At 49.5% G+C, this 15897-nt stretch overlaps 1 protein-coding gene across 10 annotated transcripts in view; it reads right to left on the bottom strand.

The window, feature by feature from the left end:
* Positions 1–15573, bottom strand: part of L1CAM (L1 cell adhesion molecule) — a 99086-nt gene extending 83513 nt beyond the window's left edge. For all 10 annotated transcript variants that reach the window (XM_081893786.1, XM_081893789.1, XM_081893790.1 and 7 more), the window contains exon 1: positions 15473–15573. In XM_081893786.1, coding sequence (XP_081749912.1) covers positions 15473–15561 — 89 coding nt within the window. In that variant the 5' untranslated portion in view covers positions 15562–15573. The remainder of the gene's footprint in view (positions 1–15472) is intronic.
* Between the last annotated feature and the right edge of the window lie 324 nt (positions 15574–15897).

Genomic DNA, 15897 nt, shown 5'->3' with positions numbered 1-15897 from the left:
TTGGAGATTTATCTGAGGCTTCAGTGTTTAGTGAGAAAGTGAAAGGCTAGGAGGGATTAGAAGCTGCCCAGCTCACAGAGATCATGTCCTGCTCCACTAGGATCCCTCAGCTGTTATTGTTGTTGTTTTTAAAAAATGCTTGTTTGCAGCTAATATTCTGTTTTTCCACAGATCTCATTGCCTCTGAGACGCAACGGCTGACCACTACCCTCTGCTGATGGAGAGCATCGTGAAGCACATGCATGGCCTCTTCCTCTCACAGGTGGAGAAGGGGGTCCTAGGAGAGCTGCATCTCTCATGGCTTAAAAGCCGCTCTGCCTTCTAACTTGTGGCAGCTGTGAGCTGCATTGAGCCCAGTGTATTAGGAAAACTCAGCACACAAAAGAGGACGGTGTCTGCCTCTACAATCCCACCCTGGGCTTGCATTAGCACCCTGTGGAGCAGTGCCTGTAAGGCCTGGGTGCTGCTCAGAAGCCAACTTTCATCTCAGCAAACAAGGACAGCAAACAGAAGACAGAACTGGGGTTCAAGATGGCCTTAACAGGTTGGAGAACTGGGTCATAACTAACAAAATGAATTTCAATACGGCCAAATGTCACATTCTACACTTAGGCAGGAAGAACAAGCTGCATAAATATGGGGGGGGGCTCACCTGGATAACCAGTAGGACATGTGAAAAGGATCTGGGGGTCTTAGTGGACCACAAGCTGAAGATGAGTCAACAGTGTGATGCAGCAGCAAACAACAACACCACACCTGGAGAGCACCAGGTTGGGGAAGGTTGATATAGTACTTTGAGTGTTCAAAGATCCTACATCCCCCCCCTAAATTTACTGTTATATCTTTTGTAAACCTCTTTCAGTGTTTTTTAAAAATAATAACCAAGAGGCCTATTTTATGAAATAAAAAAGTGAAATGCTTCATGGGCTCTAGCCTCTTGTGCTCCTTGCAAGAACTCTGTAAGGTAAGTTGCCATTATCATTACATCTTCCATATTGCGGAAGCGGCTGGATGGGGCTGAGGCTGAGAGGGAGAAGCTTGCCTAAGGCCACCTTGGGCGAGGAGGCAAAGGCAAGAATCAAGACCAGGTGGGGGGACTGTTTCTTGATTTGTGGCTCAGCACAACCCTAAGCTGGTTTTCTAATTCCTATTGCATTCAGTGAGGCTTATCCCATTGAATGTGTGTCTAGGTTTGCAGTCTTCACTACTTTGCTACATCAAATACATCTGCATAAGAATCTAAGGCACCCTGAGAAACAGAACTAGCCTCAAATCTTTCTCCACTGAGCTTCAGGGCTGGGAGACATCTCACCCATGAAAAGGACTCCCGCTTCTAAACCTTACTGGTCCACAACCTTTTCTTGCCTATCTCACTCCAACCTTCAGAGGCAGGTCACACACAGTTATTCCCGTTGTTCTGGCAGGGAAAACCGAGTCCATATAATAGTGATGCCACTGAGCAGGCCCCATGTGCCCACAAACATACACAGACACATACAAACACACAACCCTAATCAGGTACTGTATTATGAAACGTCTAAATAGCCCTTTTCACTCAACTTAAAAATATATATATATGACATTTGCCCTCCCAACAACCCCATGAAGCATGTTACTATTATTCCCAGAAGAGTGTGCAACAGTATTGCCCAATGGAATTATCTCCATTCTATAGGTCCTTTGGTCCTCCAGATGTTGCTGAACTATAACTCCCATCAGCCCCGGCATGGATGGACAGCGGCCAGGGACAATGGGAGTTGTAGTTCAGCAACTTCAGGTGGGCCAAAGGTTCACCACACCTGACAGTGATACACTGAATACAACCTATGATAAAGTAATAAGAACCACAACAGCAAATTTGTATCTCTTCCTGAATGAATAAATGACGAGCTATTTATATGCTAGGGATATATATACAGTACTAGAAACACCAACATTGAACATACTGTGGATTGACACTTTCTGCTAGAAATTGCTCCTTGGCACTCCATAGCTAATGAATTGAAATACAGTTGTTAATGGAGGTCACCATTCTCACTACCTCTCCTCCATGTAGTTCAGGGGTGCCCAAACGTTTTTCAAAGAGGGCCAGATTTGATGAAGTGATCATGTGTGAGGACCAACCAAAGTTTTTGAGCTTTTTTTACAATTTTAAACCAAAGTTGTCAAGGGCCGGATGAAAACGACTGGATTAGGCCCCCGAAACAGACTTTGGACATCCCTGATGTAGTTAAAATATAGCAACAGGAAAGAACAGATCTTCCCTTTTTATCATTCTGATTTGGGAGGCAGGGAGCACTGCCGTTGAATGACACTGATCTACACTGGCAACAATAGGGTCTTGCAGCACTTTAATCTGTTTTAAAGGGGCTGGTGGAACATCATACCTGTGGGGCAGTTACAGATTTAAGGGGTCCAAGTAATAAGCTGTAACTGTTGGGGGGAGTGAATAGAATCACAGAATTGTACAGTTGGAAGGGAGACGTCTAGGCCAAACCTCTGCAGTGCTGCCTAGAAAAGATCTCAACTTAAAAGGCCTGGTGGCAGAGGAAGCAACCACAAACAAGGGATCTGTCTAATATATATCCCAATAGCAGCTGCACAATGTTCTTACACAGGCAGGCTAGACGCACATTTACCCAATTCCTGCTGTCAGAGGGGACCACCTCATCTTGCTTCATGGCACAGCCATCACCTGTACTCCTCTTAGGCTACATACACACCAAACATTTAAGACATATTTCTCCTCCCTCCCCCACCCCCTGAAAAAGAATTCTAGAAACTGTAGTTTGTTAAAGGTGCTGAGGAATGGCAGCCCTGTGATGGGTAAGCTACAGCACTTGGGTGCTTTCAATGCACGGCCGTGCGCAGCCTTAGAAACAGGCATTGTGGGTGTGCTTAGTGCTGACCTGGGTCTCTTGTCAAATCACGCCCTCTGTGGTTTGCATATTGTGCGCAGTTCGGTCACCATGAAGCCTTGGAGTTTGGGGTGACAGTTGGCGTAGTTTGTCTCATGAGCACCTGCTCTTTATTTTTTGGCAGGTGTTGATTTGCAGGCACTGCCCAGGTGAGGCGCATGCCACGCATCCTGTGCGCAAAGAGCAGCCTCTTCCACTCCCTCGCTGCTGCCCTACAGGACAGTGCCACTCTGTGGTCTCCATAGCAACCATGGGCAAAGATAAGCTAATGAGCCTTAAGGACTCTGCCTACTAAACACACACAAAGGAGGGGGAGGCAGGGGAGGAGGTAGGATCCATAACTGTCCGCAGGGAATTCAACCCAGGGGAATTGGCTTCTGCTCTAACCACTAAGCCCCAATCCTTTCCCAGAATCAGAAAACAGAGTCCCAGTTTCGTTTTTCTTCTCCCTGCCTCTCTCAGCAAAACACAGCAGATCTGGCCGTGGCAGGGGTCCCTGCGCAGGGAGATAAGGAAGGTCTGGTCGGCTGAAGGGTGAACAACCTCCATTTCTGCTCCTCCCTTGTCCTCATTTGCAAAAGAAAACATGCAAATCCCAACAAGGGAGAGGGATCAGGGGAAACATATTTATCGGGGAAAGGAGCAGTTCCAAGGCTGGGGGAGCGAGCCCCTTAAATCCTCTCTCTCTCTCTCTCTCTCTCTCTCTCTCTCTCTCTCTCTCTCTCTCTCCCTCTCTCTCTCTCTCTTTCTCTCTCTCTCTCTCTCTCCTTATATTTCCACCCTGAGAATTGCCCTTCTTCAGGTTCTATCAGCAACCCTCCAGGCTCATCAGGGAGCCTAAAAAAATTAAAAGCCCACCCCTGAAACCCACAGATTATGATGGTGATGATTACATTTGCATAATTACATAATTACATTTGAGGCCATAGGAACATGGCCCGGCTGTGAGGCGTGGAGGCCGCTCCCTGCAAGGCCCTTTCCACCTGGCCTAGGGGGCTGGACCCACACTCACCAGCCCCACTGAAGAGGCTCCTCATGAGGCCAGAGGAACATGCGTTGTCCGGCATCATGAACAGGGCATAAGGGAGGAGGGCCATTTAGCAGAGAGCTGCAATAATATTATTAATCATTTATATACCATACTTAACATACAAGTGCAAGAAAGCAAACCTTGAGGCTGCCTGAGGGGGCTTTAGGAAGAAGTGGAGAAAGAGGAGGAGGAGGTGCTCCTCCATCAGAGAAGGACTCTCAGCAGGGCCGTACGTGGGTGGAAAACTCTGTTCTGGTGATTTTCCAGCAATGGAGAAAGGGGGAAACAGTGTGTGTCAGGGATGGGTGTGGATATACCCCATCCAAAGTCCTCTTGTTTCCTCAATACACCCTTTGGAATGATGCCATTCTATGGGTGGCTCTGTAGATAATTCCCTCCCATTGGAGCAAAGAAGGAATAGACGACCCCTTTGCCTCTCCTCTGGCTGCAGGGACCTCTCCCTCCTTCCTCCATTAGTGACCTTTAGGACTGTGCTGTTGTTTAATTTTAAACTTGGAGCAATTTGTGGCTTCATTTTGCAGATGGAGAAGTGATGCTGGTAGATCCCTCTTGGTTTGTGGCGCCCCCTGCCTTGCCTATGCCCACCAGGTACTCTCAGTACAGGACAGCACCATGTCGACATAAGGCTGCCTTGGGTCGATTTTCCATTCTGTGGGTTTTGGTATTATTTCAGCATTTGGGGGTCATAGAGAATCCATCCTATCCATATGACATGAATTGTGGGATCCTGGGAGGCATAGATCCAATGATGATAGATAGATAGATGATGGATAGATAGTCTTCTTTACATCTGGTTATGGTTTAGAACTTATCCACAGACACATTTAACAACTGTGATGCGGCTGTATGAGAGCAGAAGATGCTGAAAGGGTTTCATAGGGTTACTAAGCTGCTTTGAATACTCAAGGCCATTCAGACTAGCTTTCAGGGCACCTGGAGTCTATTCTTAGCCCCAGAAAGAGAATGGAGTGAAGGGAGCTGGAGAGAGGCTGGAAGGCCAAACGCTCATAATTTCTGAGAAGTGTCTTGACAGCAATCCAGTAATTCTGGGGATGGTGGGAAGGGAAGTGGCCTTTGCGGGGGAAAGGGTGGCTTTCCCCCTTTTGTTTATAAAATGAGATTGCAAGATTCTAAATTAGCATTCAGTCTGGACTTAGGGGAGGAGCATTTGCACTTGCTGTCCTGTTTTGCAGCCTCTGTGCTGCTCGCTGGGTCTGAGAACCTGCCTGCCCTTCTTATCCCAACAGGTTCCTTGGACCCCTCCAAGCTGCAGAGGAAGCTGTGTGCACATTATTTTAAAGAAACACAGCAAACTGCAAAAAAATATCTTCTCCAGATCTTTATGCAAAGTATAGATGTTTCAGCATTTTGTAATCTTTCCCCCCAATAACAACAACAACTGGCTAGAATCAGTGTATTTATGCGCAGCCATGGGGGTTCCTGCTCAGTCATGGATAAGAGGGTGGGTGAGCAGACGCAAAGAATGGTGGCAGAACTTAATCTCTTGCCTTAATAGTTGTGCAGAAGAGTTCTGTGAGTCTTTCCCTGCTCAGCTCTGAGTGAGAAACTGCAGCTGCCAAAATCCCTTCTTCTACATAAGGATTAAAGGTACATGATCTTGCCATCCTAAAGGAAAGGTGGGGAACCTCAGGCTCGGGGCTCCCAGGGGCCCCTCCAGGTGCTTTTGACCCAGCCTGAATGGAGGCTGTGGGGTGTGCGTCTGTGCACATGCGTGTGCACACTAACCTCTGACTTTTGCAGGGCTGCAGTGTAGTCTACTGTACAAAGGCAAGAGTCACATTTGTTGCTCTGATCACTTTTTCGCCAATGGCCGTGGTCCAAAGGCACATTGACAGGTAGGGAACTGGGTCACATACAGGGTGGGAATAAACTAAAACTTTTAAGTGTGGTGTGTGTGTATGGGTGTACATGGGTGTACATGTACACACCAGTTACACGCACAAGAGCAACAGTTTGGCTTGGATTGCTGAGGGCAGATTCACATGTCCAAATGATCACACATTACTCTGGCCCTGAAGGCCCAAAGAGAGACATGAGACTTTTCTAGAAATCATGCCTGTGCTTTTGCAACTCATTTGCAAAACATTCTGGCTTGGTGTCATTGGGCTGCAGCCCAGCAGGAGTCTTGGACTGGGTCATTCCCATTGCTGGGAAAAGGATTTCATGTGAGCCTCCTCCTTCTTGGAACAGGCTGATTCATGCAGCTGGAAGAACGGGAGAGGCAGAGGCAGGGTTCTTCCTTGCGCCACCTCCCCGTTGCCCTGCTTTGCTGGTGCCCCACCATTCCTGCTGCCCCTGCCCAGCTCACCACACCCCCAATGATCCATCAATGCTATGGATCCCACTAGCTCTGCTTGGGGCCTCAATCAAGTCCCCGATTGTAGCCATGATGCCCTGCGGATGGGTCAGGCTGAGGGCAAGGCAGCGGAAACTTGGGGGCAGCCGAGCCGTCCTGTTGACAACACACAGCAAGTGCACAACAAGGCGCTGATTGTTTGGGACCCAGATTCCAGAGGAGTGATGGCAGCTCAGGCTGCAGGATGACTGCAAGAGCCCCCAGAACAAGTCTGTTTCACAGAGCATAAAGCCAAAGAGAGGGAAGTGCAAAGGCCTTCCTCTCTTGCCAGTCCAGCCGCATCTTGGCTCTGGGCCCACCGAGGTAGGAGGGGCTGCTCAGAGTGGCAAAGAAGAAACATGTGACATGGTAGAGGCTGTGTACACACTTTACCTTTTAAAGCATGTTTCAAGCATACAATTTCCCCACAAAGAATCCTGGGAAAGAATCCTTGGGCAAGAACCAGCTGCACAAATATAAGATGGGGGACACCTGGCTTGCCAGTAGTGAATGTGAAAAAGACCTAGGGGTCTTAGTAGACCACAAGCTGAACATGAGTCAACAGTGTGATGCAGCAATAAAAAAAGCTAATGCTATTCTAGGCTGCATCAACCCAAGTCTAGTATCCAGATCAAAGGAAATAATAGCCCTGCTCTATTCTGCCCTTGTCAGACCACACTTGGGGTACTGTGTCCAGTTCTGGGCATCACAATTTAAGAAGGATATCGACAAGCTGGAACATTTGCAGAGGAGAGAGACTGAAATGATAAAGTAAATGAAGCCTTCTAAAGAACAGCTGAAGGAGCTGGGTAAGTTTAGCCTGTAAAAGAGGAGAATGAGCGGAAATATGATAGCCATCTTCAGATATCAAAAGGGCTGTCACATGAAGGATGGAGCAAGCTTGTTGTTGTTGCTGTTGTTATTGTTATTTCTCCTGCCGTGGAAGGTAGGACCCAAATCAATGGCTTCAAGTTACAAGAAAATAGATTCTGACTAAACATCAGGAAGAGCTATTTGACAGCGAAACGGACTCCAACGACAAAAGTTGGACTCTCCTTCCTTGGAGGTTTCAATGCAGAGGTTGGGTGGCCATCTGTCATGTATGATCTAGTTGAGATTCCTGCATGGCAAGGATTGGACTAGATGACCCTCGGGATCATAGCTGTCAACTTTTCCCTTTTCCTCCGAGGAATCCCATTCGGAATAAGGGAATTTCCGTTTAAAAAAGGGAAATGTTGATAGCTATGCTCGGGATCCCTTCCAGCTCTACAATTCTACAATTCTATGAGTCTAAGTGTAGTTTAAGGGTGCTGTGAATTGCAGTTCTGTGACGGGGAAACCACAGTTCACAGGATTCTGCTTGGGAGAGGGGGAGCCGTGTGTTTTAACATGTGTGGCATGTACCCAGCCAGAAAACCTTTCAGGTTAAACACTTGCTCCTCTCAGCCTACTTGCATTCAATCTCACTCATTACACTCATTAACAACCCTAAATGGTTGTGACAGGTGATCTTCCCCCAGGTGAATTTACATCCAGTAGACAAGCAAAGGAGACCTCCTGCAAGGTGCCCTCTCCCCAGGACTCCGAAATAGCCTGTCTCCTTCAATGTAACAACCCCCACCCCAAAGAAGCAAGTGTGACATAGTGCGTGGAATACCAGCAGCCCTGTTACCCATTGCAAGCTGAAAACAATGGACTTTTGCCCAACGAAGCCAAGAGAGGAAACAAAAGCAAAAAGCAGGCAATAGCTTCTCAGAGTGCAGCCTCCTTCCTTCGCTCCGTACAGATGCGTGGCTCAGAAAGTCTCCATTTGCCACGAACGAGAAGGGAAAGAAAGAAACCTGAAAAGTGGGAGTGTGATGTCTCTGCCAAACCCAGACCCTGTCACTCCTCAGAGCAAGGGAAGGTGTGTTGTCATCGTCATCACACACATATGCAATTGCACTGCCTTTGTTCACTTTGGTGGAACTTACGAGTCAGGAAGATGCTTCAAAAGGCAACACAACTGACACTCCTAGTTGTGGAGGCGGGAGAAGGTGACAGAGGTGCCAAGAGGTTGGAGGCAGCCCTCCTGTGCTGTGTTAGAAATCAGCCAGGCACCAGGCTCATTTTGTGATTGGCCAAGGTCCAATTGAGGCCACCTGGAGATCTCGGGATGCCAGGCCGATCACGGGGGAAAGCAAAATGTCACTTAGGGAAGGATCTGAAATACTTTCCTTGAAGCTTGAATTTGTTTTATTATGGATTGTTTTATTTGATGTTTTGGTGTGTTGTGAACTGCTTTGAGTTTTTTTCCCTTTAAAATATAAAGCAGTATAGAAACGAAATTAATAATAAAAATAAATTCCACTGCAAAAAAGGCACCTAGACATTCCATTCTGGTGCCTGTAACCTACGCTTAAGGTGCCCTTTGACAATTAGATTATATATCTGAGTTTCCAACACTGGACCCAGAGTCCCATGCTCAGCTTCCCCCTCCCCAGCCCTGAATACTCCCTCCCTGCAGCTGCCATTGCTGTCCTATAAAACCTCCTTTAGAGGGCTGGGTCTCTGCCCCTACCCGCTTACTTTTTGTAACCCTTTGGGTGATATATGCTGGAAAGCAAAGCCAGGCTCCAACCACTGGCCATTTTTATTTGCCCAGAAACCTTGGAGCCCCACTGAGGCTCAGAGACATTTCTGGAGAAATTTTAGATGGTGGGCAATGCCCAGTGAGGCTTGCCAACACTCTCATCAAGGCACTTGGCTGTGAGGCCCCAGATTGTGGCCCCAAAGTCTACACTTAACAGCTTTACTGGGGGCAAATTTGATATTTGAGTAGGATAGCAAGTAACCTGAGCTAACCCTGAGTCTCTGCCCTACATCCTCTGGAGGACTGGGGAATGCCACAAGGAGAGGCAGGATGTGGAGAGTGGTGTGCAAACGTTACATTCAATAAGAAATCTCAGGATAATTTGGTTGAATGGCTTTCGCTCAGGGTCAGAAGCAAGTCGAAAACATGTTGGTGTCTCAACAGTTATTAATTCCAGATGGCACCAACACTAGACACCTCTGCTAATTAATATGGGGTGTAAAGTTCACTGGCATGAATGGAAGCTGCTAAGACTGTGGATCTTCTATATTCCACTGTTACCTCAGCCAGAGACCTTCCCAGTGCATTGTAGCCTATGGGTTGGATTTGTCCTGTATGATGTGGAAACCTCACTTTTTCTCAAGGCGGAGATCAGCCTTATAAATTAGACAAGAGCCTCACATACATTTTTACTAGCCCCTTGCCCCTACTATGTGAGTCACTTGGAGCTGATGAGTAGCCTAGCCAGCTCTCTTTCAGTGATCTAAGCTTCCTGACTTCATCACCTTTATTGCAGCACTTAATTGCCAGAGGTGACCAAGCAACTGGCTATTTACAATGGTGGCAGGGTTTTCAGCTCTGTGTTTCCAGCTATCTTCTCTGAAGCCCCTTCGGTCTGCTGGCAAGTCAGTGGTCCAGCCTTTGAGGAGAAAGGGCCCTTCCCACATCATCACACTACAGAGAGGACTGGGCACCCAGACACCTGGGGTCTTCCATCCCCAGTTGCCTCTGGAAGCTGGAACAAAAGTCCACACTCCTCTAGCAAGGCCTTGTGGTGGTAAGTCAGAAGAAAGTGGCTTGTTTGGAAACATCTCTTTTATATACAGTATGAGTGAAGGACTTTGAGGAACAGCAGAGGGGGAAGAGACTGAGAACCCAGCTCTTTCCCCATCCCATCCTCTGAGTTTATTCCTGCAGGTGCTGAGTGGGAGCAGCGGGACACACACACAGAGACTCTAGGCAGCCAAATACAGCAAGATGAAAAAGAGATGCAGGGAGATGAGTCACTATGGGTCTGGTTACAGAGATGGACGTGCAGGTTCAGCCCTGGGTGGGGCAAGGGAACTGGGGGTACAGTTGCTGCGCCAGGCAGCAGCAGCAGTTCTGGATGAAACCTCCAGGCCCTGAGGCAGCTGCAGGTGCCAAGAACCCCAGCCTCCTCCTTCCCTCTCCCACCCCAAACAAAGCCCTAAAGTCTCCACTCTCAGTCTCCACTCCTGCTGCACTGAGAAGCAGAAGGCTGGGGACAAAGCAGGAGAGAGATAGAGAGAGAATCCCAGGAACAAAGAGCTTTTCACGAAAAAGGCAGGAAAGAGAGACCGTTGGGCTCTAATGTGGATGGAAGAGGTGAGAGAGCTGGGTGGCAAGAAGGAGAAGAGTGTGGGGCATTTGTCCAACCTGTGGGGAGGAGGGGGCAGATCAGACAGCAGGGAGGGTTTTGGGTCAGATCCGAGGGCATCCGTGCAGCTGGGCAGAACCGGCCTTGGTATTCCTCTCTATCCTGCCACCAGCTCTATTGACAAGGTGGATTGATGAGGAACATGCCAGACCATAATTCCTCGTTGCCTGGGCAACATGCCGCTATCCGTCCCTCTCCCCACCACACAGCTCCTGCCTCAGACAGATTCCTCCCGTAAATCAATTGCCACCTGCTGCCCCTCTCCCCCCTCCCCCCCACCCATCACCTCCTTGTCAGGGTGGGGGGGGGGGAGAGGCAGGCTGGGGGCATCCAGGGTTATCTTCCACAGCTCCGGGAAGGGGAATTTTCAATCATTAAGGAAAGGTTGTGAATCAAGCTCCTGACCTAGGTAGGGCGCACACCCCCAGGGGATATTCTCCTGCAGAAGTCCCATGGAAGTGAATGGAAAGCGCTGCAGAAAACCATAGCCATGCTGTGAGGAGGACAGCGTTATTTATTAAACTGGACTTTGTTCATGGGAGGGGGGGTTGATCTGTACATATATCCTTGATGTGAGGAACTCCTGGGCTTTCCTTGGGTGGGCTGCTTTAGCATCAGGCTTTGGAGCCAGGAAAAGGAAAGGAAACTGGGGAAATAGATGACGTTTGGGGCCTTAACCTACATAGATGCCCAGGATATCGTAAATAAGGGTGTTTTTTTCCTTAAAAGAAATTCAAGAGCAATTACCCAGATACCAGAATTATGTGCTTCAATGTTAATACTCCCTCTTGTTATTAGGCTGGTGAAAGTGATAATTAAATAGCATCTCTCCCTAATAAGGAGCCAGCCAGACAGCAAAACAATATTGCAATCTGCCAGAAAAGGGGTGGGGGGGAATTGGATGGCAAAATGTTTTCCCTCCCCATCTTCTGACTGCCATAAAATCAAAATCAGATTTGTTCCAGCTGAGATTTGGGGTTATTTAACTTCCCAGGATATGATGCCTATTCATGCTGATCTGCCCAACATTTGGGGGATCTCAGGACCCTCATCTTTCAGGGCAGAAAATGCCATTGATTTTCATTCATTTTCCTAACTACTCATTTGATTGCAGGAGGATTTATGTCCGGTGTGTGTGTGTTTAATTGGCTGTGGTTGTGCTGTGTCTGGTAGAAATCCAAGGATTGGAGTGTTCACAAATGCTGTTTTCCAGCTCAGAGGATTTCTTGGTCAGCAGGTGTTCAGCCCAAAATATTAGACTTCTGCTGTGAATATTCTGGGTTGCATTTCCCAGTAAGAGATTTCTCCCTGGCAAGGGCATATTCCCATTTAAGCTCAGAAATTATTTTCCCCTTATTGGAATCGAAGGGGAATTCAAGGTGATTAAGAGGGAGAGGGGAGTTGTCTTCCTGATCTCTGCTTTTTTGCTATATATAAAAGTGGATTGACTTGAGAGGGGAGAAACTTTCATGCCTTCCTCTCTCAGAAGCAGCCTTTGCCAACCTGGTGGCCCCCAGGTGGATGGGACTTGTAGTCCAAAGCAACTGGAAGACTTCAGCTTGGTGAAGGCTTCCTGGGATTTTGCTCCCCTAGGTGGGGGGAAAGGGAGGGGATGTGTGCTTGGATTGGTCAGTGTAGTTTTGCCCCCCAAGATGATGGTGATAGTGAACCGGCAATACCCTGTTCTCTGAAAGAGTGAGCAGTGCTTGCTTTCCTAAACAACAGACTGCTTAGTCAGTTGCAGCTCCTAAATGCATTTTTTTTAATTTACCTCTGTAAATAAATGTAAATGATTCGGTGCACATGTTCAAAACACTCAGTTTTTAAATTGTTGGTTTGTCATCAAATTAATGGGTTCTGAAAACAGATTCTGGGGCTGAGCCCTGGTAGCTCTGCTCTGATTCCAGTACCATACTGGGGGCAGGGGTGCCTCCTTGAGTAAAGTATTGGGGGGGGGGTAAGCCCTGCCTCACATAACAGACCACAAGACAAGGCATGAGCACACCATTTGAATGGCAATGCCCATCAACTTGGGGGGAGGCTGGCCCCCTCAAATATTTTATTGGGGAGGGGAAAGGACCTTGGCCCCTAGGAGTTGGCTCATATGGTGGGGGGGGGGGGCAGAAGAAGGAGCCAGATACAAGCTGAGTCTTTGCTTTTGCCCATGCACACACAACCTGCCATCAGGTCCACAGACACTTCATCAATCTCAGCAAGCCTGTGACGTGTGTGTGTGTGTGTGTGTGTGTGTGTGTGTGTGTGTGTGCAAAACCACTATGATCTAAGCATAGGAAAACAAGCCCCACCCAGCCCAGGAAATACGGCCTGAAGTTAGCAGCAAATCATCACACACAGGCACAGACCTGTGCAAACCACCAGCACCCGACTCTCTCTTGTGTGCAGCAGTTCACTTTTAAACAGAGAGGGGTCTGAGCTCATTTGAAGCCTCTGACCTGGCAGCCGGGGGGCGGGTAAGGCAGATGTAGGCAGTGAGGTGTTCTCTTCATTTGATATTGCTCCAGGTGTCCTCACATCTGAAGGATGCCAGCCTCACCCTTCAGCTTTTAGGGCTGAGCCTGGGAGAGCGGTTGATCCCACTCAAACACTCTGTGCATGCAAAGCACAGCATATTTTCTCACACACACACCCACCGATGTTTTGGGGCTGATGGAAGTTGCAGTTCAAAACATCTAGTAGGTGCCAGGTTGGCACAAGAACACATCCTGGAAATTCTTTACTTCTAGGAAACACCTCCACAAAGGCACCATGCAAGCACTGCAGGCCTGGCTGTGCACATGCCACCACACACCATATCTGCACAGCACAATAAGAGAGGCGCATACAACCCTTTTCGCCTTTACACACAACCTGTCTCTCCTCCACACACAACTGACTGCACACTTAGGTCTGCATAACGCACTCATCACACGCACACCAGTATTATGTTTCAATAGCCATGAATCCATCAACGGACTTACACCAAACCCTTTGAGAAGACCTAGAAACCCACCAATCATTCACATTCACACACACACACACACACACACACACGTTGTTACATTACCCTGTTGCACATGCCTGCAAAGCAGATTTTCATAGACATATAAACTGTCAAAAGATTGTGGACCTCTGGCTCATGTCCATCACCAGCACTGACCCCCCCCCCGAGAGAGACACAGCAGCAACACCATATGCACAAAACCCCAAGCCCTCCCCACTGCCCCTCCCTATTCTGCACAACACAACACAGCCCCCCTCTCTCACACACATACCCCATGCAATCAACATTCCTTCTCACCTGCAAAATTATGTTATTCACATATAGCCAACTCACACGCGCATTTCAAGCTCTGCGTGTGCAACCCACAACCTGTACACACATGCACAGCCAGTACCCATCTTCCAGTGCCATCTTCCAGTCCTTACTCACAATGATTTCATTCCTGCCTCCCAGTGCTATTTACAAATTCTTCCAGAATAGCACAACCTTGCACAACGCCTCCAAAACAGAGCGATGCTCCGAGTAACTACTTCCCACACACAACAGGCTGGTACCTCCTCTCAGACACATGCAAAGTGTAGTTTTAAAGAGCTCCCATCTTGCCTTCCATGGATGCAGAAATAATTGAAAAAGATGTGTGGCCTGAAGCAGCAGTCCAAATGGTACCCTGCCTCCCACCAACAATTTAAATATATATATGATACATTAAATAATTAACTACTTGCTGCTCTTTAATGGCCGCTGCCCAAAACCTGCCGCCTGAGGCAGACCATCTCACACTGCGTAATGGTCATGCTGGTCCTCCACCGAGGACAGGAATGGTAGAGCCTTCTGATTTAGGCCCAGATCCAGCTGCCACACCCTTTCGCTACTCTCCCTCCCTCTCCCCCTCCAACCATAATTCAACATCTTCGCCCACAAGCTGCCCGCGATTCCCACAGCATCCTTGCCAGCACACCATGCTTCCCCTTCTCACACACCGAGGTCCACAGCCTGCCCTTTCCCCCACATACAGGCACATGCTCCAGCCTCCTTAGCGCAGATGTACACAGGAGAGACTCATCATCAGACACCATTCTGCTATCCTTCCTCCCTACCCACACACCCAGCTCCCTCCCTCCCTCTCTCTCTCTCTCTCACACACACCCCGTCTTGTCACAACCCTTCTAGCGCACACAACTCATTCTGAAGACAACCTTGCCTCGGCTCCCCTTCCTCATGCAAGCCCTCATCCTGGCATACAAGGGTGCACACATCTGTTTCCCTGACACATCCCCATCCCTGGCACATATTCTCACACTCAAGGGGCCCTGCTGCCTCCCTCCCTCCCGCCTCTTCTCTCACACACCCCTTATTACTGCCCCCCAAAAGACCCCCATACATCTTCCTCTGAGAGGAAAGAGCTAAAGATGGCTTGCACCTAGAGATTTTGGCCCCCCGGCCCCCGCCATCTTCTCCAGCACATCTCTTGGCCCTTACATTCCCATGCACCCCTTTCCCCGCACCCGGAGGGTCTCCCCTTCTCGGCCCCTTCTTCCCCGATTCCCTCCCCTGGAGCCTAGCCCCACGGACACACATTCAGTCCTCCTGACCCACAGCCACCACCACACGCCCCGCAACTTCTCCTAGAGACAGATGCGCATCGAGGGCGGGGAGGGGGCGGGCGGGCGGGCTGCACCAACCTATTTCTTCTCACCGGGCTGTGCGTGCTCCACTGAGGAACCCCTCAGCTCTCCTTTATACCCCAAATTTAGAAGAGCCCCCCCACCTCCAGATCCTGACAAAGGCGGGAGGAGGGACAGTCCTCCCAGCGAGGGGACCCACCCTCTCCCCCAGCCCCGAGGCTCCTGCCGAGGCCGGGGAGGGGTCCCCGCGGCAGCCCCTCCGGCCTCCTACCTGAGCCGCGCCCGTCCCTCCGCTCGCCCCGCAGCCGCCGCCTCGCCGACTCCTGCTGCTCCTGCTGCAGAGCCCGATCGATGTGACATAATCGGCGGCGGCGGCGGCGGCGGCGGCGGCGAGAGTCCCCTCCCTCCCCGCCCCGCCCTGCCCCCTCCCTCCGCCCTCCTCCCCTCCTTCCCGGGCTCTGGTTGGACCCCAAAGCTGGACGGGGAGGGGGGGGATAAGGTAGGCATCGGCTGGGGCGGGGGGGGGGGAGAAGGGAGTGCCCCCCTCCACTCCCGGCCCTGCGCTAAGGAGAATTGGGGTGGGGCGGACTGGTGGGGGGAGAATGAGCGCAGCCTCTCCTTCTCCACTTTTCTTCCTCCGCTTGGACGGGAGGAGGGGGTGCCCTAGCGGGTGGGTTGCACCTCAAGGGTCTGACG

This window comes from Podarcis melisellensis (assembly GCF_964234715.1).
Source record: "Podarcis melisellensis genome assembly, chromosome: 17".
In the NCBI taxonomy this organism is placed as follows: Eukaryota; Metazoa; Chordata; class Lepidosauria; order Squamata; family Lacertidae; genus Podarcis; species Podarcis melisellensis.
The sequence above is the reverse complement of the archived record's forward strand: the minus strand, read 5'-3'. Positions and strand labels throughout refer to the sequence as shown.